Source organism: Cololabis saira, chromosome 1 (genome assembly GCF_033807715.1).
Source record: "Cololabis saira isolate AMF1-May2022 chromosome 1, fColSai1.1, whole genome shotgun sequence".
Classification (NCBI taxonomy): Eukaryota; Metazoa; Chordata; class Actinopteri; order Beloniformes; family Belonidae; genus Cololabis; species Cololabis saira.
Window position 1 is genome coordinate 21,440,787 of NC_084587.1, and position 26,966 is coordinate 21,467,752.

At 39.3% G+C, this 26,966-nt stretch overlaps 1 protein-coding gene across 6 annotated transcripts; it reads right to left on the reverse strand.

The window, feature by feature from the left end:
- Positions 1 to 248: 248 nt before the first annotated feature.
- On the reverse strand, positions 249 to 26,329 carry uso1 (USO1 vesicle transport factor). Of its 6 annotated transcripts, none has more exons than XM_061717889.1 (26): positions 26,113 to 26,329; positions 24,721 to 24,807; positions 23,471 to 23,535; positions 23,244 to 23,320; positions 22,564 to 22,617; positions 21,775 to 21,875; positions 21,595 to 21,697; positions 21,366 to 21,421; positions 21,149 to 21,269; positions 20,872 to 21,050; positions 20,340 to 20,480; positions 20,128 to 20,216; positions 19,883 to 20,037; positions 19,588 to 19,793; positions 19,410 to 19,430; positions 13,532 to 13,642; positions 12,355 to 12,473; positions 11,994 to 12,175; positions 11,783 to 11,904; positions 11,532 to 11,670; positions 8,785 to 8,945; positions 5,486 to 5,548; positions 3,544 to 3,642; positions 3,343 to 3,447; positions 2,966 to 3,160; positions 249 to 1,192 (listed from the first exon to the last, which is right to left on the reverse strand). In XM_061717889.1, the coding sequence occupies exons 1-26, from the start codon at positions 26,179 to 26,181 to the stop codon at positions 1,100 to 1,102; spliced, it is 2,913 nt and encodes a 970-aa protein (XP_061573873.1). In that variant the 5' UTR covers positions 26,182 to 26,329; the 3' UTR covers positions 249 to 1,099. The 6 variants fall into 6 exon arrangements, with proteins under 6 accessions (XP_061573873.1, XP_061573881.1, XP_061573894.1 ...); XM_061717897.1 differs by having other exon boundaries at positions 249 to 1,171; positions 26,113 to 26,328; XM_061717910.1 differs by lacking the exon at positions 22,564 to 22,617 and having other exon boundaries at positions 26,113 to 26,328.
- Between the last annotated feature and the right edge of the window lie 637 nt (positions 26,330 to 26,966).

Here is a 26,966-nt window from a genome sequence, read left to right on the forward strand (position 1 = left end):
TTTTCTTTGGTCTTCTTTAGCAGGATCTACTTGTCCTCTGTCATTTAAGTTTGTTTAGCAGCAAATGTCTATGTAAGGGCTTTTTTTTAAATTCTAAGTTGCTTTAAAAACAAACCAAAAAAAAGTAATATGCAATGTATACTGAATAATTAAATTTTTATACACTGTTTTACTCACCTTACAAATGAAAATGAGCTAATATTCCTCATCGGTGCTGTGTCAGCGGAAGAAAACAGACAAGTCTCGTAGTGGATTTAGTAAAATTTAATTTATCAACAAATATCCCTCCATACGGCATACAGATAGATTCTTTATTCATTTCAAGGTGGTTCTTAAATTGATAAGTTACACTATATCATACAGAAGCTGGATGCCAGTACTGGACCAAAAGTTGCAAAAATATGTAATTTTTGTCTTTACATGTTTTTTTATCGTGTTTTGCAGCATATTGCAGAGCGGCTGGGTTGAGCCGTCGAGTCTGAGTGTTAAATACTGTACAGCCAACTCATACTGACTGTGAAGGCAGACGAATCAGGGGTGAAGCACAGTGACATGTTGCAGGTGGATGTGATGCGGCAGGTGCAGCTTACTGGTGCAAGCAGTGATGCAGGATGGGAAAGCAACAGCCCGAGGAGCTCGTTGGTGATATCACTTATACCACTTCTGTTTATAGCTGCGCTATGCTACTTTTTATAATCTTCCCCTCTATTTTTTTCTGATGACTCGTGTGTCAAAATCATCCTAGCTTTTCTTTTGTGATTAGAGTCTACGTGACGTTACAATAAACACAAGACTGGTATAGTCTACCATGAAACTGATGGGAGACCTGGCAGAGATGAATGCACTGACAAGTTCAACTGAACTGCTGGAAAGAACGTCAGCTTGAACAAAAACAAATGTTCAAAAACTAAACACGCACAAGTGATTTGACAGTGTCAAAAAATGAAGACAGCATGGCGACTGGGAGCAGAAACTGTTTCGACATATATTAGTCCTATTCTTCCGTTTCTCAGGTGTGTGTCCGCAGTCTTTTCTTGCCTCCCGGCAGACAAATTCAGATATCTTTCTCTCTTTTTTTTTCTCCATCCAGTGTTGTCAGCTAGTCCTCATCTTCATCCTCATCGTCGTCTGTTGTCTGGTCCCTGGTGTCAATGTCATCGTCATCTTCCACCTGTAAGGAAAGTGTCACAGTCTAACTAGAGCAAACACATGAAACAAAGCTGAGTGATCTGGACAAGGAGCGCGTCGTGGAGCTACTCATCTATGCTCAGTCTCATCACTCATCGTATTTGTAACTAACCTAGCAACACAACTATGAATGAACAAGGAACATCTCAAAATGCTACTGCAGTAAGGCATGTGCTGATGTCATCAACTCAAGGTCTCTTTAGATTATCTCTACTGCTGAACCCATAGGAACAAATCCAAGGTTTACTAAATCAAACAATCAAATTAAGTCTTATTCACTGTAATTCATACATAATCCAATTCATTCAAATTTGATGTACCTCATCATGTGAAATTATATGAAGCTATAAATTGTATCTAGTTTTCTTGCAGTCTATTAACTTTCTTGAGTAAGAACTTCCTTGGGTTATGTTACCCACGTGTGGTCAGAAGTAGCAATAATAGAGTGGCTTTAACACTGAAACCTTATTATTCACAGGTACATTCAGATCAGGTGTGTTTCCCAAAACCTAAATTCCCAACTATGTAAGCAATTACCATAACCACGTAGTTGTGAAGCAAATGTTCTGGGAAAAAACACATGTCTTAGTTGCAACGTCATTGATGACAGAAAACGTGGTCTATTTCAGCGGAAGTTCATATGGATATCAACACAGTTACAAACAAAGACGAGTTTGAGAAAATGAGATCAAGTTGAGAACATTTGATGTGGCTCAAATACATTTGAGGACTGCTGAAAATACAGAAGATTATTTTGTGCATCTCTATGCAAGTAGCGGATGTGTTATGTGGGATGTTGGAAGGGGAAGGGAGGCTGCCATGTAATGAGTTATTCTACCTGTTATGTGTAAATATATTTTATTATAACAAGGGCAAAATTAAAAAACACAAAAAAAATTAAAGGAACCAATGAACAAAAATAGAAAAACGATAATAAATGTAAAAAAGACAAATTCAACTAAATAAATAAATAAAACAAAAATAATAATAAAAAAAAAAATGACTGAAATTACTGATTAGTGCGGAGCTACAAGCTAATTTCCTCCATCATGTGTGAAAGCTTTCTGAACAACAAGCCTGATATGCTCATCTGAGTCTGCTTCAATCATCATTATGATTAACAGCAAAGCTGCAATACAAAAATAAAGTATTTCCCTTCAGAGATTAGTAATTAATGTCGATGTAAAGCACTTTGAATTACATTGTGTTGAATTGTACTATATAAATAAACTTGCCTTGCCTAATTAAGTTGTATTCTATTGAATTGGATGGATGGACTGGATTAAGTTGAAGAGAATGGAATAGAAGAGAAGAGAATGGAATGGAATGGAATGGAAGGGAAGGGAAGGGAAGAGAAGAGAAGAGAAGAGAAGAGAAGAGAAGAGAAGAGAAGAGAAGAGAAGAGAAGAGAAGAGAAGAGAAGAGAAGAGAAGAGAAGAGAAGAGAAGAGAAGAGAAGAGAGAAGAGAAAAGAGAAAAGAGAAAAGAGAAAAGAGAAAAGAAGAGAAGAGAAGAGAAGAGAAGAGAGAATTTAACACTTAAAAATGATGGCCTGGTCATTGAAATGGAAACTTTTAAATGCTCAAGTCCACACTTTAACTGCAATTCAACTTTTTTTTTTTCATCCCCAAGTCTATTGTGGTGGAATACAGCGCTAAATCTGTAAAATATAATTGTCCCGCTAACCCTTACATATTGTCACCATCCCTCCCTGCATGTTTTCAGAAGTGAAGTTTATCACTTGACAAAAAACTAAAGTCAGAAATAGTTTTTTTTACCGTCTCTCCCAGGTCTTTGAGTCTCTGTTTGAGGCTGTAGATCTTCTGGTCCTGGTCGGCCAGCAGCATCAGCAGGTCGTCCTGCTCCTTCTTGGACTCTTGGACCTCAGTTTGCAGCTTTGCCTTCTCATTCTGCAGGATGGCCACTGTGCTGGTGGCTGAAGCCAGCTGCTGCTCCAGCTCTGCCCGGCCCTCCTTCAGACCAGGGGAAGAAGGATGACACGGACGACAGGAAGGAGACAGTGTTTATTAGTATGGATGATGAGAATAAATGAATCTGAATTATGACAATCATGCATAAAACACAACTTTTTAGATATGTCCAAGTAAGCTAATGTAAAAAAAAAAATGAAATAAAATAAAAAAGTAAAACCGACCTTCAGCCTCTCTGTCTCAGATGTCTGTACTGCAAGTCGCTTTTCGAGTTCTGCCATTTTCGTGGCGTCTATTGAGCTGTCACTGGCAGAGACTGTATCAGAGGACTGAGATTTAAGAAAAAAAAGAAACCCAGATTAACTAATTAAATCAATTGTTAAGAATACATATGGCAAACTAGTGTTGTGGGTCATGATTTTTACCCCAGCTTCAGCTTTTCTGAGCATCTCCTGTCTCTCGGTCTTCAGTTGGCTGATTTCTGCCAACTGTGACTGAACCTGACTTTTTAAAGCCTCCAGCTCCTGCAACAAATTACAAAAACACAAGAAAAAGCGTTCCCTTTTTAGAAAAAAATCAAAGACAAATAAACAAAAGCAAAACATAAAGAATTACACATTCATTAATGTAACCAGATCCTGATTTACTGTGGCAAGGATAAAGTTTGCAAACCCCATGGTTAATATTTCTCAGATTTTACTTGTCTATTATGGCTTGGATGAAAATCTGATCACATTTAATGTTTAAACTGACAGCATGTACACAATTGTAATTTCTTGTGCTTTAATTGAACATGCCCATTAAACATTCACAATGTAGATGAATTACTTCAATTGAAACTACCGGTAACTGGAGTCAGCTGTTTCATGAACCTCTGATCACGAGTCTATCAAATACAACAGCATACCAGGCAGCCACAGCTCTCGAAAAAGATTTCACACCTGATGTTTACCAAAGAGCACCTTGGAGATCTGAAATGCCATCTGGGAAAATGTTTTGTGGACTGTTGAATGAAAATGTGAACCGTCTGAAAAGACTGCTCAGCTCTATACGGCACTTAAGGGAACCCAGCTTATAAACGTCAAAATATAATCTCAATTGTTGAGTGATTTGACATTTCTTCACTGCCTCAGGGCCTGAATCACTTGCCATCCTCAAAGAGTTTACAAAAATATCCTACACAATACTGTCACATTGACCATCTGCAAGCTAAAAGTTAGTAGAAGTTGGGTGATGCGGGACGAGTGACCCTAAACATCAAAGTAAATACATGACTGAATGGCTTTAGAAAATGTTTAGTTTGAAACTAGACCTTTTATCCCACATAGATGATGTGTAATTTCCTCCAAGGAGCCTTTCACACCAAACAAATGTGTCTGAGCTGCAGTGGTAAATGAGAAATGGTAAAAAAAAAAATTGCTCCTAAACGCTGTGCGGGTTAAATCCTGGGCTACCAAATCTGATTTCTTGAAGTCACTGTTGCCGGAGTTTAATCAGCTATCAACTCCATGGGGTCACTTACTTTTGCATGCAGCACTGTGGATATTTAATGGTCATATTTTATGACCTACAGTGTAAACTACCTATTACTGCAACTTACATGAGGTTCACATGCTTTTCATGCCTCTTATTATTGTTCAAAAACATGTAAAACCCTTCAGAAAACCACAACATAGCTCTGGTGACATCATTGGTGACGTCAAACCAGCATCCATCCATCCATCCATCCAGGGTCATGGGGTCCATACTTATGTCACTAATGCTATCAATACACAGTGACACACTTTCAGAAAATAAAAGGTATGTATTTGTTAGAAATTTTAAGAAATAACTTTTTCTTGGAAAACTTTAAAGACTTTTTATCAGACTAAGAAAATACAGACCATATAATTATCACACTTGAGAGGTGTATTGATTATTAATTAAAAGGGAATTTGTAGAGTAATGTCCATTAACTACAACTGGCTCTCTATCTAAACTCCTGCTGGTCACCAAAGGGAAATTATTCTGTGTGCTCCAGGTTGTGTTGGAGAAGGTCGTTTTTATTTCCGACTTGGCTCCAGACAATAACCTCAGAAGGTGGGACTAAGAGAATCAGTGTAGTTGCTTTCTGGTATTATTTCAGCCTCAAAGCTTCTACGTGAGGAAGTGTAGGATGTACTGACTCTCGTAGAGCCAAGTTCATCCACCATCTGAAAATGAATGTGTGCACATACGAGAATCATTGATGTCAATCAGAACCAAAACTGATGCACGTGTATATATGCAAGTACTGATGTCATCCGATGTAGAAATTAATGATGGTTAAACATTTTCCCTAAATACTCCTGAGGGCCAGATGTGTGGAGCTGTTGGTGGTTTTCTCACCTGGACCAGCTCTGTGTTGTCCGATCCAGCTGCAGGACTCTCTGCTGTCTGTGCTGCCGACTTCTGCGGTTACAACACAATAAAACATAAACATCAGCCAATGAGTCAACTCCAGATACAGATGCAACTTTAAGATTATCTTACACACAAGCATTTACAGGTTGAAAACAAAAACTCCTGTGTGAATGAAAAGTTAATGTTTTTAAAGCTTTTTTGTTGATTTAAATATTGCCAGTAAGACTGAAAACTGTGATGAACAGCTACTGCTGCAATGTTGTCTGTTGCTACCACAACTCAATACTTAGTGTTTTATCTAATTATCAAAGTACAGTGCATCCGGAAAGTATTCACAGCGCTTCACTTTTACCAAATTTTGTTATGTTACAGCCTTATTCAAAAATGGATTAAATTCTATTTTCTCCTCAAAATTCTACACACAACACCCCATACTGACAATGTGAAAAAATAACTTTTGAAAGTTTTGCAAATTTATTAAAAATAAAAAACTAAGAAATCACATGCACATAAGTATTCACAGCCTTTGTCATGAAGCTCAAAATTGAGCTAAGGCGCATGCTGTTTCCACTGATCAGTCAGAGCACAAGCCAAGCATGAAGTCAAAGGAATTGTCTGTAGACCTCCAAGACAGGATTGTCTCGAGGCACAAATCTGGGGAAGGGTAAAGAAAAATTTCTGCTGCTTTGAAGGTTCCAATGATCACAGTGGCCTCCATCATCTGTAAATATAAAGAAGTTGGGAAACCACCAGGACTCTTCCTAGAGCTGGCCTGCCGTCTAAACTGAGTGATCGGGGGAGAAGGGCCTAGTCAGGGAGGTGACCAAGAACCCTATGGTCACCCTGTCAGAGCTCCAGTGTTCCTCTGTGGAGAGAGGAGACCCTTCCAGAAGGACAACCATCTCTGCAGCAATCCACCAATCAGGCCTGTATGGTAGAGTGGCCAGACAGAAGCCACTCCTTAGTAAAAGGCACATAGCAGCCCGCCTGGAGTTTGCCAAAAGGCACCTGAAGGACTCCCAGACCATTCAACCTGCCAAAGAAAAATGATGGTGCAGTTCTACACGGCCATCATTGAGTCCATCCTCACCTCCTCCATCACCATCTGGTACGCTGCTGCCACTGTAAAGGACAGGAGCAGCTGCAGCGTATCATCCGCTCTGCAGAGAAGGTGATTGGCTGCAATCTCCCATCTCTCCAGGACCTGCAGCCTCCAGGACCCTGAAGTGTGCAGGAAAGACGGCGGCAGACCCCTCCCACCCCGGACACAAACTGTTTCAGCCTCTTCCCTCTGGCGCGAGGCTGCGGTCCATCAGGACCAAAACCTCACGCCACAAAAACAGTTTTTTCCCGTCTGCAGCTCGTCAAGAAGGCCCCAGACCCCCCTCTCCCCCGTCCACCACGGACTGTCCCCCCCATCCCACTCTACGTTACATTAACAAGACTCCAATCCTGACCTTATGCGTTACATTAACGCACATCCTAGGTCACTTTTGCACAGACTCATATCCGGCACTTTAAAATCTCATGTTGTACATTCTCTATTTTCATTATATATTTGCTCTTTGTACTGCACCAATCACCACAACAAATTCCTTGTGTGTGTTCAACAAACATGGCAATAAACTTATTTCGGATTTTGATGAGAAACAAAATTCTCTGGTCTGATGAGACGAAGATTGAACTGTTTGGTGTGAATAGCAGCAGGCCCGGTTCTAGAAAATGATGACTAGGGCTGCATCTCAGATCAGAGGGGGTGGACATGCCTGGCACGTCATTCAACACTAAATTATGCATTTTCCCATAATTTCAAGCGGAATGATACTAGCAAAACAAGAATATTTAAAGTGTATTTCAAATGGTTTATTGCAGCAATATTGCTGGAGAACAAAGAAAATGCTACATTTAGTCTGGGCTACCTCGCCCATCAGACAATCTAGCAACAGTTGTTTCTTACCCTGAAAATAAAACATAGAAATTCAAACTAATTTTATCTATACAGCTCAAAACCATCACTAAACATGACAGTCATTTCAAGTGGAATGATACCAGTCAAACAATAATATTTAAAGTGTCTTTCAAGTGAATTTTTGCAGCAATATCGCTGGAGAACAAAGAAAATGCTACATTTAGTCTCGGCTACCTCACCCATCAGACAATCTAGCAACAGAAAATAAAACATAGAAAAATAAATAGCAGCAGAGAGCAGCGTCTTGCTGGTGCAGGTAACTGCGCGCTGGACGCAGATGAGTGACGTATACTAAAGCCTGAATTATGGTTCTGCGTTAAATCGACGCAGAGCCTACGGCATAGGGTACGGCGTAAGGTACGCGGCCACGCGCACCGTACGTAGACTCTGCGTTGGTGTAACGCGGAACCATAAATCAGCCTTAACACGCGCGCACTTGTCAGTTTTTTTTTCGTCTTTTCAACTGAGCATGCAAACACATAAACTGAGGGTGCAATGCTTATGCACCCTCGTAGAACCGGGCCGGAATAGCAGGCGTCATGTTTGGAGGAAACCAGGCACCGCTCATAACCAGGCCAATACCACCCCTACAGTGAAGCATGGTGGTGGCAGCATCATGCTGTGCAGATGCTGTGCAGAGACATCCTGAATGAAAACCTGCTCCAGAGCGCTCTTCACCTCAGACTGGGGCGACGGTTCATCTTTCAGCAGCGACCCGAAGCACAGCCAAGATTTCAAGGCAGTGGCTTCAGGACAACTCTGTGAATGTCCTTGAGTGGCCCAGCCAGAGCCCAGACTTGAATCCGATTTCTGGAGAGATCTGAAAATGGCTGTGCACCGACGCTTCCCATCCAACCTGATGGACCTTGAGAGCTGCTGCAAAGAGGAATGGGCCAAACTGCCCAATGATAGGTGTGCCAAGCTTGTGGCGTTATATTCAAAAAGACTTGAGGCTGTAATTGCTGCCAAAGGTGCATCAACAATGTATCGAGCAAAGGCTGTGAATACTTATGTACATATGGTTTCTTTGTTTTTTATTTTTAATAAATTTGCAAAAATCTCAACAAAAAAATGTTTCACGTTGTCATTATGGGGTGTTGTGTGTAGAATTTTGAGGGAAAAAATGAATTTAATTCAATTAAGAATAAGGATGTAACATAGAAAAATGTGGAAAAAGTGAAGCGCTGTGAATACTTTCCGGATGCATTGTAAGACCAGGTCAAAAATAAATACCGGTAAATATAATTTCTCTGGAGATAGTCCCTGAAACAATCAACCAGCAGAATGTCACTCACACACTTCCATATTTACTTACCAAGGTGTTGATCTGTGCATCTTTGTCCGTGAGTTGTGTCTGAAGTAGAGTGTGCTGCTTGTGAAGCTCCTCCAACTCCTCTCTGAGCTGGGAGAGCTCTTCCGTCTGCAGCCCATTCACCTGAGCGGCGTCTCCCTGGTTGTTAGACTGGCTCTCCTTACCTGTATACACAAACAAACATATGAGATCAGTTTAAATTTCACAACTACAGTAACATAGAAGCGGATGTTGTCCCAAATCTACAAGGGAGTTCATGTTCCCTCAGCAGCAGTGAGGAATGATTGCAATCTACTCTAACGGTCTATAATGACATAAATACATAAAGCCGATTAAATAAGTCATATCAGACAAAAGATGTATTTTTATGATTTTTTTTTTTTTTGCTTTTACCAATTCCATTTCATAATCCTGACCTGCCACATTAATGATTTACTTATCATTTAAATGTTTCCAGTTTGATTACACAGTAATAATCTAAAATAGTTATATAATACTTATTTCCTCTTAAAGAAGCAAATGACAATAATGTTTAACAAAATAGCTTCTCATTGGGAAAATCAATGTAGATTCAGGTTTGACAACAACACTTCGACATTTTTTGCACTGAAAGATGTGTGAACACCACAAACCTGTAACTATTATCAAATGAGAATTGAAATGTTTATAGCAGACTGGCTCTAGCAATGCAGCAATTGTATTCAAAGAAAGAATAAAAAAAGAAAAGAGCTGATTTGACGATTTAAATGTAATGTACTCTTGATGGATGAAAGAAAACTTTGTTTGAGGTCTGTCATATGCAACCTTCGCTGTTTTAAAAGGCATTTGCATGAAGAACAATGCATGATGGACAAATAAAAAGATAACATACCAAAAAAAAAAAACTGTCAATAGGCTTGTGCAAATGTCCAACTTCCTTATCTGTCATTTAACCAGTTTAAAGCTGCATAGAAAAAAAGGTTACAACTTTCCAGTCGTTTCATTTGGCTTTAAAACCATTTTATAACATAAATATGGCTGAAAGTTGAAGATATACTGTATATTAGATGGATGTAATACACAGTACATTATCATATTTTCATGCAATTTGCCATGTGTAATTTGCTGCAATGCTGTTAGCAGCTCTAGCTACATACACAAGTCTTCCCTCATTAAAACCACTGGTGTTGCCCTTTGAAAGTTCACAGTGAATTTCAGTGTGTGGATTCACACAGCATGTGGGCTGGTGGCAATCACCTGAGTGACAGGAGGACGAGTAAGAGTAACATGTTCTGCAGCACTAGCTCACTCTTACACACACACAGTTCTGTTCAAACCCAAACTCGTAAATTATGTTTACAATTGATTACATTTCTCATCATAACCAAATTGTCAGGATTGTGTTTCTGCATGTATCAACTTCTTATTTGCTTTCCAAGGTAAACTGCCACACACCCTGGTAAGGTGTTAAGGCTGAATTAAGGTTCTGCGTTACACCAACGCAGGGCATACGCCGTTGCCGTGATGCCGTCGTGAACATTTCCTGACGGACTTCTCCGTCAGTCCATTTTGCCGTGGTGCAGTACCCCCCGAGAGCACTAGTTGATACTTTGTTTAGCTTCCGCTTTTTTCCAGTCAGAGTTAATCAAAGAGATAAGGACAACTATTGTGTAAAAAACAAAACAACCCCCCCCAAAAAAAAAAAAATCCCACACACACACGAAGAAAAGAGCGATGAAACTGAAACTGAAACCATTTTTGGGAGCTGCACGTCAGGCTACGCCATAGGGTGAACGTCACCACGTACCCTACAGTGTAGGCTCTGCATCGATTTAACGCAGAACCATAATTCAGGCTTTAAAGCCACTCTGTGTGGAAATATTAGTTCTGACCGTATGGGGGCAGCATATCACAAGCTTGCTCATGTGTCACCTCCCTGGCATAAGGTCCAGCAAAATGCACCTCTAGTGCAACAAACTTGTATCATTAGACTGCTAGACTGACCCCATTTCCTTGGCACAATATTGCCAGAGGTTCTTCTGTCAACACAGCACATCTATATGCCCCCATGTGGTCAGAATTGGTACTGCTATGTAGAGCAGCTTTAAGCAGCTTCATGAAATTCAGAGTTGAACATTGCCAGTCCATTAATTCTGCTTCCTAGTAAAGGCTTTTGGGACTTGAAAAATATCAAGCATGATTAATACATAATACACTTCCCTGACACCCCGGGCTGACCTCACCCCTCATTGCAAAACATAAATGACCAATTCTAACTCTATTAATTATTACTGGCATTATCATGATATATTGTTTCATATTATTATATTAAAGTTATGAAATCTCTTGGCATGTTAAACTATAGTATTATATTGTAATATATAATAGTATGGTGATATAATTTGGTTATATGTTATAATATTTTATACAAATTATGTTATATTAGGATATTACTATATTTATTATGCTATATTTATATGATATCATGCTACACCACTCTATATGAAAATTGTTTATTTGTTCACTCTCGAATCAATATTCTCAATTTATGTACCTATTTTCATCACCTTATTTACACTCAAACACGGCACGCACGCACACACACACACACACACACACACACACATACTGATGCTGTCTTTTGTCATCGTTTGCACTGTATGTTAATAAATAATAATAAAAAAAAAAAAAAAAAGCATGATTAATACATTTAAAAATTACCTCTAATATGTATTTAACATAGAAAATATGTGTTGGTCCAGAGAACTCACCTAATCTCAACTTTAATATGTTGTACTGGTCTTTGTGCTGCTGGATCTGGGACAGCTGCTGGGTGACTGTAGTCGTCATCTGTTCGTTCTGAGTGGTCATCGATTCTACTTTCTCTTTCAGCTCCTGGATCTGAGTATCCTGAGGATCACACATAGTAACAACACATCTTAAAATACAAAATGTACTCAATAATGTTTAATGAGCTTAAAATGGTTGGTATGTAGTGTATCAGCATGCAGAATCAATGTACCTGCTCTCTGATCAGGTCTTTGTACTGAGTTACGATATTGTCATGGTTCTCCAATGTCTTCTTCACCTCCTCTTCCTTCTGGTCTTCCTCACTGGATTTGTGAATTGTTTTGGTTATCACACCTGTGTACAGCAGAGAGAGTACTGCCACGTTTAAAAGCCAGCCTAAGAAATGTTAGCTGAAGAGAGAATTTCAGGACTCCTCGTCTGACCCTCCAGTTCTTTGACCAGCTTGGTGAACTCGTGGTCGAAGAGCATCTGCTCTGGAGACGGGAAGACAGGTTGTGGCTTTAGGGCCGCCCGTGAGTAGAGTTCATGCTTGGTTATAAAGCCGAGCTTCTCTACGAAGTTTTCCTTTCCAATGCGTTTCTCAATCAGTTGTTTTAGTTTCTCTCTGTAGAGGACATGGAAACGATCCAGCAACCAAACACACTGGACTGTCACAGCCACAAATACACAACTGAACCACCTATTTCTGGCATGCTTAAATACTACTTTTAACTTTTGTCCCCAATGTTAAAAGTAGACCACGTTAGCTCCCCGGACATACTGAACTGACTCAAGGGCACTTACTTGGTGTAGTTTTCCAGTGAGTTGTCATTATAATAGATGCAGATACCGAGCAGCAGCGCGCACAGGCCCTGCACCAGCCTTTCATCTTCACCCAAATTTTCAGAGATCTGAGCGGTCAGCTACAAAAGTCACAGGGTCAAGGACTCAATCAACAGTCTTTCAAACCTCAGAGCGCAGTATGTATGTTACCACTCTCACTGGGTATCTATTTTATGCAAAGTACACAATTTTTATTACGAATGTAGAGGTTTGCATTCATTTATAAAGGTTTAAAGCCACTCCATTTAGCAATACAACTTCTGACCACTTGGGGGCGTACAGCTCTGATATGCTTACAAAACTGTGCTAATAGGGACATGCGGCACGTCTTGTACCAACACTTCAGGCGTTTCTCAATATGCGTACTTGTGAAACATCATCATCTGTAGACGAAGTACTGTTCCAATTCTCCAGATCCCATCTGAGCGAGAACAGAAGAAATACCCAAATATGTTCTCGCTCTGCCCATTTTATTGAGGATGGATCCAGTGGAAGCTTGTGTAGACTTAAGACTGCACAATATCCCAGTATGCATTTCGCACCAACAAGCAAAAAATAATAGAAGGAAGAGGACTAAATATAAAGTTAGAACTTTATTCTCGTTTGACAGAATGTATTTTTAACATGTTTTTTTGCCAGAATATAGTTATTACAACTTTGTATTTGTGGAAAAGTTATCAAGATGGAGGCTACTTTGAAATTTCCGCCAACGTTTTTGGATTTCTTTTTCTTTTGACTTCTACCAGATTTTTTTGAGAGCAATATATGACCTATTCTCAGTTGTTTTAGTGTTTAAGGTGTTTGTTTTTGTAACCAATTAAAGTGTAGATGTTACGTGTACAGTGCAATATACGTAAGCCTGTTAGCTGAGCTTTGACGTCATCAAGAACGCAAGTACCCTGCCCTCACAGTTGTAGAAAGAGAGAGATGTGTCCTTAAAAGTACATTCTTCCAACTCGTACTTGTCAAATACAGAGTCCCCATGTGGTCAGAAATGGTATTGCATCGTAGAGTGGCTTGAAGAATTAAAACTTAAAATACAAGGACGGAAGCAAAGTGAAAAGTGAAGCTAGAATGTAGGTACAGACATCTACTGTAAAGAAACTGGCAGGCTGTTGGGGGGCAGCTTGAAGGATACAAAGGGAACATTATCCTGATTGTGCAGAAAGTGTGTGACTGCAATCGGACAGTTACTGATCCACGTACACAGCAGCATGAGGAGGCCCACCCTGGTCTGAACTTTACTGCCCTATGGAGACAAACGCATAAGAGAAATGTTAAAAACATGCTTTATGAGAGTTAAAAATAAACAAACCTTTAAATGCTGTGAGCAGGGAAAAAAAACACTTTAGACCCTTAAGATTTGCATGTGATGATATTAATGTTAATAACAGAAAGAATCCTATTCACATTTCAGTCAAGGCCAGACAGCAAACACTTTGATAAGAAAGAAGTTCAAAACAAATTCTTCAAAGTGGTGAAACAAAATAAACTCCTAAATGGGAAAATCAGATTAAGAAATGGCAATAAAACTTAATTTAAATACTATTTGGTTTATAAAGAAGCATTAACTTTTTAAAGACTTGGCTGTATTTCTAACAATTTATTCAGACACTTGAGGCTTAAGAATAAAGATTCTTGATTTTCAAAGCATGGAAATGACAAAATGTGAAGACAAAAGTATGATAATTTACCTATTTACAAGGTATGAATACAGATCAGACCAAAGACAATTTCAGATTATTCTCCCAAATGAAATTAAGACTTGAAGTGACATCAATAGGTAGGTAATAAAGTCCTGGTAATTAAATCATGACAAAGACTGAAAAGAGCGTGCAATAAAAGGACATTCTTCTCTGTTCCCTTGGCATTATCATGCCAGAAGTTCACTAAGTGTTTTGTGGTTTATAATCTTTATTCTCCAAGTGACTGACAACTTTCAAATCAAAAGCATGATAGAAGTGAAATACTTCCAGATTTCAGCGCATGCACAGCAAAATCCATTGTGCTTTTTTTCCTTTTTTTTTTAGAAAATGACAAAAGAAACTGAAATGTAAATTATATGAGATTAAAAAAAAACATTTCCATGAAAACAACTTTGAGAAAAGATGTTTTATGTTTGTAATAATCAGTATTTTTTTTCCTTTCTAGAATAAATTAAACATTTACAGAGAGGTTTATGTTTTTCCAACAAGTAGATGTAGGTTATTTCTCTCAATCAGTTGTAGGGAAAAAAGGAGGGATTTTCATGGAGCTGGAATTCAATGCACAATGAGGATCTTGTGCAAGTTGAAGTCTAAACTTCAGATTTAAGCTTCTAATCAGCTGATGCATTACTATGTGATGCACAACATGCTTTAAAATGACGGATGAGCCTCTTGATTGTGGTCAAACAATGGATGCCAAGAAAATATGGAAATATGAGCAATAAAAATGTTGGGGGGGGGGACTTATAATCAAATTTTACTGCTATAACTTACAAAAATCACCTTTTCAGCTTTTGTCTCCATATGTGACGCAATGCAAAAATGAGGAGGAAAACAAAAGACAGGAAATGAACACATGTATCAAATGAGCAAAAAGTCAGGGGTTTGTAAACAACCGCTGACAGAGAGCTCAGACTTTGGACTCGTTGAAATGTAATTGTGTAAGAGAACCATAATAAACCACATCCCCATCTGTATAACTTGATCTGATATATAAGGTTAAAAAAAAAAAGAATAGATTTTTTTTTTCTTTTTTAAAGTTCAAAGCCCTGAAGTCGTCAAATTACCTTGATAGTGATTAATCAATCATCGCCGAGTGAAACGTTTGTGGAATTAATCAGCTTCGATCGAATCAAGATTGAACCGAGACAGATAGAATGTGTACTTTGTGGTTGTTTCCAAGTTTTAAACATATACCAACAGTAGGAATATTTTCTTCCTCCTCGAAAAACTACTGTTCACAACAGTAAAATCTCTCAAGGAGCCTCTGAAACTGAGCGCTGCAACTGGACAAAAACTGATGAGCGGGGTCAACTGTCATTGCTGTAAGTCCTACCATCTGGAACAGGCGTCTGTGGTCGGATTAAAAATAAACAAACCGTACTATCCCAGACACGGGGTGTAATCAGAAACTGTTGTCAAACATACGACTCTACTCCATCATACTGTTGTGGTTTACAGACTTTCACCAGACAGTGACGACAAGACAGATTGTTCTACTAAAAGATATAATAATAACAATAAAAAAAATAAATAATTTTCCCTGATGATCATAAACTGTAGATAAGAGGCTGGAAAGCAGTCAAATACTGACAGCAGAAGTGGAGCAGAAATGCACTTGACATGAGCCACAAACACTTATCAGAGCTATACCGGGTATGTGCAAGTGACCAAAAGTCAACGTAATCAGAAGCCTGACCATCTTCACCCTGTCTTCCTTAGTGGATGGGGACAGAAACTCATTTCTACTGAATGCAGTTGCAGTCTCAATGTTTTTAGTCACTTCTTAGCATCCACAGTTTAATGTTACATTTTATATTGATGTTGATAGCTTTTTCTGGAGGCTCAGAGCTGTGAATATCACTAAATTGGGAAAGCAACTTGTGCCCAGCCTGAAAACTATGATCTCCAAATACAGTAACACCAACTCCAGCTGCTTGCGCAACTGAGAAAATAAATAAAAGTTAAACACTACACAGATGCGTGCAATATTTTTGATCAACGCAAATGGAAGTATAAACTCAACGTCAATATAAAAGGAGGAAGAATTTGTATTAATATGTGCAGTAACCGTATGTAAGCAGAAATACACTAGCACAACAGTAACTTCAGAGTTGTCCACAGATGGAAGTGACATCTTAAGGATAAACTTGTGAGAAGTGAAAAGGTTAACTAGCAGGTTATGTTTGTTCATATGAAACCAAACAGCCACAATATCAAAACACTGACAGGCGCAAGTTAGAAACATCTTGTTACAATACAAAAACCTACTAAGTACACCTTCATATCAGCATTGACATGGATGTTATTTTGACACTTGGCACCTCGGGATTAGTGACAACAACACCCCCACACAGCAATAGCATTGTCCTGAAGAGTCAGCATCCCTCACCAAAACAGCAGGGGGGGAAACACAAAACAGCCCCACAAAAAAATGCTCAGGAAGATCTTAACGAACACAACAACCTGGCCTCACCATCTGACTACATCCATTTTTTTCCCAATTGATGTGACTCATATCTGATTTTTTTTGTCAGAGTTGGAGATATATCTGAATTCATACTGCAACTTTTATCCACACGCTTGCACTCATCCTTTAAAGCTACAGTAATAATGGAAGATTTCTTCAACATTTTTTTATGAAGATGATAAAGAACTGGAATTTGATAGTTTACTGCATTTAGAGACATTGATGAAAATAAAGACTTTATAAAGATAATGGTTTTGGACACTCGGACGGAAGTTTCAACATCTGCTGGTCTTCTTTTTAGCTGTGCGTGTTCCCATAAGAGCAGAGAAAGTGGGTTGCATGTAGGGCTGGGCGATATGGCAAAAAAAGTGATCACGATTTTTTTTCCCATATTGAACGATCTCGATTTTAAATCACGATTTTTTTAAATCAGAAGATCCCCCCCTCCCTTCTGGAATAAAATAGAAAGAAACCAGAGATTAGTTTTTTTTTTATTAACAAATAAAGCAAATAGCATGTTTTAACAAGAATCCAGAATGCTACCAGTGGTACCCACCGAAAAAACTAGGGATGCACCAAAATGAAAATTTGAGGCCGAAACTGAAGCGGAATAAAATTTAAAGACTTGAATACTGAGTACTGAATAGCCTACGGAATGCGGTTGTTCAGTTTTTCATTTATTTTGCCATTTTTTCACAATTGCATAGATAAAATTGCAATGACATTATTAAAAACAAAAACAGTAAACTAATATGATTTGAGCCACTGTCAAGCAGCTGGCGATGCGGTTGCTTAAATTGACCAACAGGTGGCTCTCTAACATCACTGTTTGTTTACTGTGCGTGACTCTGACGCTGGTTAGTAATTAAGGAGTTAAAACTCACTCGCCACTTACGGGACTCAGTAACCAGCAGAAACGGCAGTTTTATTACATTTATTAACTGTAGTACCGCTATTATGAGAGGTTATTTCTCACAGTATTAGCCTAAAGGGACTTAAGGCTGATTTATGGTCCAGCGTTACACCAACGCAGAGCCTACGGCGTCATCATACTGAGCTCTGCTTGTTGTCTCCGCGCTCCGACACATTCACTCCGCTGAGCGCGCACACACGCACGCACGCACACACACACCCATGTCGGGGCCGCGGAGTTTCTGAAGTCGGCGGTGATGAGTAATTTGTGGTACAAGCAGAGCGAATCACAACTTTAATGAGTGCGGTTCGAATACACAATACATCCATCACGAAGGGCATTTTGTGAATCCATCACACCCTCCTCCTGTACGCTCGGAAGAAGTTGTCCGGCGAAATAAATAAATAAATAACCGCTAACCGTGAGTCCCGGTCGGCTCGAAGCTAAGCTAACGCTAGCCTGCGGTTGTTGTCTTGTAGTTTTATTCTCTCTGGTCACGCTTGCTCCCACCAGTGCAGGGGAGGCAGATGTGACTACTTTACTGCCTATGGTCATGCAACTTGCCGCGGCATGTCATGCCATGATCAATTAATGCAGACAGCGCGGTGCCAGGAAAGCGGGTTGTGATTGGTTGTCGTGCACTTTGCTGCAGCATGTTTTGCACGTGATCGAGAAAGTAGACCCACAGCTGATCACCGTGATCGAACTTAATTTGATCACGATCACAAATCGAGATCGTATAATCGCCCAGCCCTAGTTGCATGCACAAGATAATGGTGCAGACGGAGTGAACGTAGTAAAAGATGCTGAGGTGTTCACCTACACTCCAAACTCCCTAGGTACCCATCTAATAGGATCTCATGGGATATGTGCAAAGCAAGCCTAATGCGGAAATACCCCACCCCATGATACAACTCCAAAAGGATCTGATGCCAGCATTACCCTGCCAGACACTGAAGGACAGGACACCATCAAATGACAGTGACAGACTGTCAAGGAGTAACTAAATCCTTCCATTAAGCTTGAAGATGGTCATTCACATTCAAAAAAAAAAAAAAAAGAGACAAAACCTTCAGCCACTTGCTGAGGTGGATATATACAGGACTGTCTCAGAAAATTTGAATATTGTGATAAAGTTCTTTATTTTCTGTAATGCAATTAAAAAAACAAAAATGTCATACATTCTGGATTCATTACAAATCAACTGAAATATTGCAAGCCTTTTATTATTTTAATATTTCTGATTATGGCTTACAGCTTAAGATTAAGATTCCCAGAATATTCAAATTTTTTGAGATAGGATATTTGAGTTTTTCTTATTTGTAATGAATCCAGAATGTATGACATTTTTGTTTTTGTAATTGCATTACATAAAAAAAACAATATTCCAATTTTCTGAGACAGTCCTGTGTGTGTGTATATATATATATATATATATATATATATATATATATATATATATATATATATATATATATATATATACACACAGGACTGTGAAAGACTGAGAAAGACAAACAGCAGGGGAAAGACACAAAATTAGCTACAGCACAGCAACCGTCCAAGATCAAAGCTTACAAGCAGGTGTTAGGATGACTTCAGCTAAGACAGAAGAACAAAAAAACAGCTGTCCCTCTTCTCTGAACCTCTCTTTAGTGCCCACTTGTGTTCTTTACACATTCCCCTTGCGAACACAATAAAGAACAACCAGAGCTTCCAGATCTGTGAGGTTGTCACCTGTTTGCTACTGTTATTAGGAAGAACGGGTTGTAGTCTGACGTTAAGGACAAGGAAGGGTACTAAAAGGGTTAAAGGGAAGAACGCCCACTGTCCTGTGGACCACCAAGTTCCTTGCTATGCTTGCCAAGCCAAAACAACCAGTACGGGTGCCACCCAAACAGACACACACTGCATACGCTTTACTCACCCGCCGGACGATCTTATCACCCTGCAAAACCACAATAATGTGACACTGTTCTCTTCACTGTGGTTTACAAGTTAGTATTCATTTTTGTAAAAAAATCCTCCTGTTTTGACATAAATTTATGCTACCGAGACATACAAAACATATGAGTGAAACCATCAGTATAAGTGTCATGTCTTACCTGAGACAGGATGTTGGTGCACTGCTGCAGCAGGGAGACGGGGGGCTTGCCCAGGCTGGTGGCAAGCTGGACCCTCAGCAGCTGCTCCTTCTGAGTGAGGTTGTCCTGCAGGGCATGAGCCAAGGCCACCGCAGCACACCAGTTGGAAAGAGAGTCCGCGGAGAAGAGGCCTCCGCACAGCAACTGGCCTGCTGAAATGGAATTGGCTGGGGGGAAAAAAGTGAGATTTTTTTTTTTTCCTCAAAGGGGGGGGGGGGATCAAAAAAACTTGTAATAGAACCTGATTATTACTTACCATCAATGGTGGAGGGAAGCAGTGTAGCCACTATCTCCCCCTGGCCCTTCTGGTTTTTGTATAGAAAACACTGGAAACAGTAAAGGACTGCACACCGAAGTACAAACGGTTGTCTCTCGTTTACCATGGACATGAGGAGCACAACAATGGCGGGTCTACAGAGGCACGAGAAGGAGAGATCACTCATCAACTTCATTCCAGTTCAGCATGGAAGAATCTATATTTTGGTGGACTGATTACTTTACCTTGGAGGGTTTGAAGGTGCATTGACAGAAGCAAAGTAGTCCTGGTTGATCTGTGATCCCCTGATAACCTCTGAAACGGTGTTTATGGTCTGCAAATTAAAAGAAAAAAACAAAAAGAACAAAAAAAGACAGTCATATTAGACAGTCAAAGTAGCTGATTTTTCTCTCGGCGTCAGTCATTCTGGCTGGTTGACGATCAACAAAGTGCTTACCTCTGTGAGGATATCAGCAGGTACGCCAGTAGCCATGAGGATGGTGCACAGCTGCTGCAACAGGCCACACTGGTACATGCACTTCTGACAGCTGGCAGTAGCTCCAGGCGAGTTCACGGGTGACACCATCACTCGCACCAGCTGGAATTGTAAAGTTGTTCAAATGTTTTGGTAAAAATGTCAAGTCCCACTGTTTTACATTTTAAATACGTAATTAGATTAAGGTTGTGTTCACACTTGCCATGTTTAGTTTAATTAAATGGTACAGTTAACGACTCAAACCTTGGTGGACATCAAAATAAAGCAAGCTAATGTCCAACCAAGTTGTGATCTTTTACACGTGTCTCCTATTGTATCCTTTGGTCAGTTTTATGCTTTAAAACACCAGCGTGAACACCAAACAAAGCAGAACTTTCTAGTGGGAAACCAAATAAAAATGTTTCAGATTCTGCTGTGATCTGAACCAAAAGTGGCAAACTAAAAGTGTGAGCGCACCCTAAATCAACAGTTAGACTTGGCTGTTGTGGGTTACCTGCAGCATGAGGTGGAGATTAGTGACCTTCTGAGCAGACCAGCCAGAGTTATCATCACCAACCTCAAACCAGGGCTTCATCCTCTGGATGTACGAGCCCTCCTTGAAGAAGTTCTGGTTGGAGCTGTTGTTCTTCAGCAAGTTAAGCAGCAACAGCAAACAGTCCTCCACCACAATGCCTGGACACAGGACAAGAATGGATGAGGAGAAAAAAGATATGTATGGGACGCATAATTATAAATGTTAATTGATAATTCAGCTATCAAAATCTCCTCACCTCCATCACTACTCCCTTCTTCTGTTATGATATCTAGAAGACGCTCAAACGCGTTCTCAAAGGCCACAATCTTCTGAATGGCTGCGTTGCCTTTGGTCAGCTGTTGCAGCAACAGCAAGCCCTGTCGAAAGCCGAAAACAGGACGTCACACACTCAAAGCCCAGTATCCAGCACTTCATTTCACAGGCGTTAAAGGCTGGATGATGAATGAACTTACATCATTGCGAATTACTTCTCTAGAATCTGCTAAAAGATCCATCAATCTGGAAACACCTAAAGGGAACAGAAAAAGCATTTTGAATATGTATAATGAAACTTATATCCCCAATATGACTTATCATCTCTTTAGGAAGCTCAAGAAAGCAGATGTAAAAATGAGGCAGGGATGTTAAAATAACATGCAAAAAAAAATCATGTTGTAACTTAAGTGATGATAGAAAACTCACCCATGGGGCTGACAAGAATGATACCCTGCAACGTGACGCCCTGGCTCTTCAGGAGAGCAGTCAGCAACTTCACCCCAGGCCAACGTACGTGGAAGTCAAACTCCTGAAATGACATCATTCATAAATACACAGGAAACGCTTTTATCAAATACATGAAGACAGGCGTTTTGCTGCTGGTACCTCCAAGAGAGTGAGAAGGAGAGTGATATGCTCAGGGTCCTGGATAAACTTTTCGGTAAACTGGGCACCGACGTCATCTGGCTGCTTCTGGGCATTCTCATCTGGGAAAGTAGGTGGAAAAAAACGGCTCTTGACATAAATGGCTCTTTGACTAAATTAAAATTAGAAGAAATGTATAGGGATCTTTAACTTGTTAAAATACTGCAACAGAATATGAGATGATAACTTTCTGTAGAAATCACAGTAATTGGCACATGGGACAAATACATGTGCTAATGTTCAGGGTGAGCACTGTGATCAAACCACCATAGGAAGGGGAAGAGGAGGCTACACACAGATGAGGGAACACACGTTTTAGCAGAGGGATCTTTAGTGGTCAAGAGTTAATGAAGAATGGATTTCATTAGATTAACAATGAATGGGTTCTGGTGGTTTTGAAGTCATGGTAAAAAAAAACTTGAAATTTGGGGTTTTCCTGGACCCCACATCACAGCTCAGCATCAAGCGTGGTTGTCTTTCGCTAATTCCTTGTCAATTTCTCTAAACATCTTCCCTTAAACTTATGTAGTTAATTGAAAAATATACTTAGGAAAACATTATATGATGTAAGTTTTGTGACATATTGAAAGAAAATAAGAAAACAAAGCAATAATTGTGGTATTAGTAGAGCATTCCTGTTACTTCCCAAAAACTCCCTCTAGTCACTTATATGCCCATTGTTTTTTTAGTGAAGTTAGTCATTGTGTAGTACTACAGCTACTGCACATTTGGCTTAGTTTCAGTACTGACCAGGCATGGACACATTCTTACTCTTCCCTGAAACAGGGAGAGAGATTACTGCGTCTGCGAGGGAAGTAGGTGGAAGAGAAAACGTAAAAGCCTCACCCACAAGCTAGCATTCATTCAACTAGTCTGAAATTAAACATCAGCTGACTGATTCTTCTGAAGACATGCCACAAAACAAAAAAAAAAAAAAAGAAGCTAGAAATGTATCAGCTTTTCACCATTAGGCCACTGCGGGATTAACTAAAAAAAGAAGAGAAAAAAAAGCATAAATGTGCTCTTTTTTTTTATGCCAAATATGATTGGCAAGTGCTCCTGGTGGTTAATAGGGCTGGCATCATGCACAGTCAAAAAGTTTTACCTTCTGATTCATCTGTAGGGTTAAAACATGGAAGAGAAAAGAGAGACAAGAGTCTTCACATAACGCAGTCATTATCAGTAAACAGGAGGAGGGAATGCAAATTGAATGCTGTCCAACTGACATGAAATCAACTGATATACACATGCAAACTTAACATGGGTCTTTAGTCAGTGGAGGCGTCTATAAGCTGAACAGAATTAGAAGCTAATTTCTTCACAACAGTTTTAGATACTATTAGATTCCCGTTTTCTAATAGTAATGCTCATATGTGCATAGTGTAATGTGCATAGTCTGTTGTTTTTAATAAGAAATAAAAGCATAGTACCTTGCTCTTCCTCCTCATCATTGGAGATGATGTTGTAAAGTGTGTCCAAAGCATATCCGAGGATTTCAGAGTCAGACCTGAGAATTTGGAGTTAGAATCAGAATATTTGCAAAATGCGTTTTTTCATAATTTACAAAGCTGTGACAAAATAACAAGATTTCAAGATTGCCATGGTTCTAAAATCAGAATTAGAAATATTTTGTTTACAAGTAGAGGTATCAACATACCTGTCAGTTTGCAATATGTTAACCAAGTGCTCCATCGCCTGCGTGCCGACTTCCATGCGATATTTCTACAAAAAGGGTAATAATTTCCATAAAACTGGTGAGATATTGTGGCCAGATGATACAAATAAATAAATAAATCAATGAAATTAGTTCTGAACTCTGGTATTTTTTAATTACACACAGGAAGTCTGTGCGACTTGCACTGACCGTCGTGTATTTATCCGCAGGGCTTTGCCCCTAAAACCCCTTATTCAAGCCTGATAAACTCATTACTCATGGTTGAGGAGCAGCTTCTAACAAAAATGCCCATGAACGGAAGTGAAAAGAGATTTGGTGATGTTCTAAGTCAATGATTAGTTCACTTTTATCAGTGGAATTTAATAAACAAGACCTTCGCCTACGACTGAGACAAAAAGCAATGAGAACATTATGTTCACCTTTATAACTACTACTAAACAGAAAATTGTGCTTTAAATGTTTTCCAACTCATGACAACAGATCCCATAACATACCAGTGATTGGTCTAGTCTGCTTATTCCAAATGAGAACAACAAAAAACACGGACTGAAAGTGAAAGAATTGAAAAAACATGAGCCCATTGTTTCTTTCATTTTACTGCCATTTATTTTTTTAATATAACTAGTCAGAGTTGCTAAACACCTGCCAAAGTTCCACACAGTCAATCAATGCATTTTTCAACTCAATTTATAAGCTGATTTTGTTACTAAAGTTCATAAATGATGCTGGGGGCTTTCATAATGTCAGCTGTTTTTTTTTTAGGCTCATACTCAAAACATAATTTAAAAATCATGTCTAATAAAACTATGTATTATTTATAATAATTAAGTATTATTATTATTTATAAAAAAATCCAACTAATGTTTGCATGAGCATTCATAGAGACAGACTAGTCATTTTTGGAGACTGGATTGCAGGAATCTTTTGAGAATCGTATGTATTCCTCCAATATGGTGCAGCATACAGAATGGGGAGCTAATAAAAGGAAAGATTGCAGTATAATAAATGATTGCAATAATGTAGCCCTGTTGTCGCTCGCTGGTTATGAAAATGTAATACTGTTCTTAAAAAGTTCTTCACTTGAACCAACTCTGTACTCGTCCAAGAACAAATCCCATCACCAGCGTCTGGATCAAGTTTGTAAAAAAAGTTTGTTTAGATATCTATCAAACAAGCCACTGAGTATGTTTATCTACACTTCCTTTATTTGTAAAGTTGTCTTCATACTTTACCTTCGACAGGGACTTGAGAGCCCGGACAGCATCTCTACGGTCTTCTAGAAGTGTTGATGAGGCGACTCTGTCACACAACCTCTGGATCTGTTCATAGAGACACCTTTATTTATTAATTTTATTCTAGAATCCCTTCTTTGTCCTCTACAGCACCTCAATGTTTTATATACAGCAAGGCTGCATGATGTTAGGACAAAATGCAACATATAATATCATGGTTGAGTACTGCTGTGATGATGTGATCTGCAATATATAAACCAGTACTTCAGTGTATGATGTACATTTCTTTAAGCTTCCCAGCTAAAATAAACACCTGACAATAAATAGCCAATGCAGACATGTAAAAAAAAACAAAAAAAAAAAGTTGTAATGGATTTTTTTTCTATTTCGGCAACATGGTGGTTTTGAAAATAAAATTAAATAAAACACAAAAATGGACCTTGCAGCAATTGTGCCAACATCAAGCCAATTTATGTAAAACATCTAAATTGGCGTCCCAGACAGGTTCCATCTGATTGGCCAAATATAATATTTAATACAGGTCTTTTATTGATTACAAAAATATGACAGAACCTACATTTATGTTTTGCATGTGGTGGTGATCGTTGAAATCCTTCACCTCATCTTAAACTGAGACATTACAGGACTGTCTCAGAAAATTAGAATATTGTGATTTTCTGTAGTGCAATTACAAAAACAAAAATGTCATACATTCTGGATTCATTACAAATCAACTGAAATATTGCAAGCCTTTTATTATTTTAATATTGCTGATCATGGCTTACAGCTTAAGAAAACTCAAATATCCTATCTAAAAAAAAATAGAATATTCTGGGAATCTTTATCTTAAACTGTAAACCATAATCAGCAATATTAAAATAATAAAAGGCTTGCAATATTTCAGTTGATTTGTATTGAATCCAGAATGTATGACATTTTTATTTATTTTATTTTATTTTTTTAAATTGCATTACATAAAATAAAGAACTTTATCACAATATTCAAATTTTCTGAGACAGTCCTGTATAGTGGTCCAACCTGTTTATCTACAAAGTGGCTGAGATCAAAAGTACTGGAATCAATTATTAAAGGATCAGATGAATCATCAATACTGACCACAGCTTTGTAAGGATTCTTAGTTTCCTTTTTTTATTTTTATGTGTTTATCCATTTATCTCGATGACAGGTCGGGGAGAGTAGCTGACACATTTGCTACATCCACCATTTAATCAACACACCTAATTCATCCAAAGAGGCCTACTTGTCGCTAATAGCGTGAGCAGAAAAAGGAGAAATGCATTTGTTCTTGTCATTCAGGTGACGTGTGCTTTAGTTTTGACTGAACTGTGCAGGAGCAGCAGCTAGCCGCGGCTAGCCGCTCTCTCTTCCTACCGTCTCCGCTCCGGTAGGCTGCGGCCCGGCAGCCTGCCATCCTATTACTCCTTTGATGAAGCTACTCATTCAGACGTCTTTTGGGGCAGTATTCGAATCGCGTCTGGGTTTAAACAATAGCTAACCGGTGCCTCCGGTGTCCGAAAAAGGACAATTGTGATTTTCTTACACTACGTACACTAACTGACCCCGGATGCGAGAACACCGCGCATGCGCGAAAACGTGGCGATACGTACGTGGCCGCTGAGCGGAGGAGCTGTTCTCTTAAAGGGACAGGACACTCAAGTCGGTTTTTCGATTCGACGCTTCAGATTCGCGATTAGGCTACGTCCGAAATTGCATACTTCCACCCTAAAGGCTGAAATATGGTTCTGCGTCAAAACGACGCCGTGCCTACGGCGTGTGGTTTGGGTCGACGCAGACCACCTGCGCCGTCACTGACATGCACCTCCCGAAAATTGTAACTACGCGTCCAGCGACGCAGACCACACGCAAACGGAGAGGGCTGTGATTGGTTCACTTGGAAGCAATGCATTTCCGGTTTCCGGTTTGAAGCAATAGTGAACTTTCAGGGCTCTTTTCTTCGTTTATGTGTGATTTTTTTTTGTTTTGTTTTTTTGCACAATAGTTGTCCTTATCTTTTTGATTCACTGTGACCGGAAAAAGTCAGATAAACAATTCAGAAAAAGATCGCTAACTAGCGGTCGCGGGGGGTACTGCACCGCGACGAAATGGAGTGACGGAGAAGTCCGAAGGGTTCATGACGGCGTCACGGCGACGGCGTGTGCTCTGCGTTGGTTTGACGCAGAACCTTAATTCAGCCTTAATGAGTATGCAAAAACAGTATGTGAGAT

Excerpts from the sequence above, each read along its gene's own strand:
- uso1 (XM_061717889.1), bottom strand. The coding sequence starts at position 26,181 with ATGAGTAGCTTCATCAAAGGAGTAATAGGATGGCAGGCTGCCGGGCCG. Across the intron at positions 24,808-26,112 it reads AGCCTACCGGAGCGGAGACG|ATCCAGAGGTTGTGTGACAG; the intron begins GTAGGAAGAGAG and ends CTCTATGAACAG. Across the intron at positions 21,698-21,774 it reads TCCTTCTCACTCTCTTGGAG|GAGTTTGACTTCCACGTACG; the intron begins GTACCAGCAGCA and ends ATGTCATTTCAG.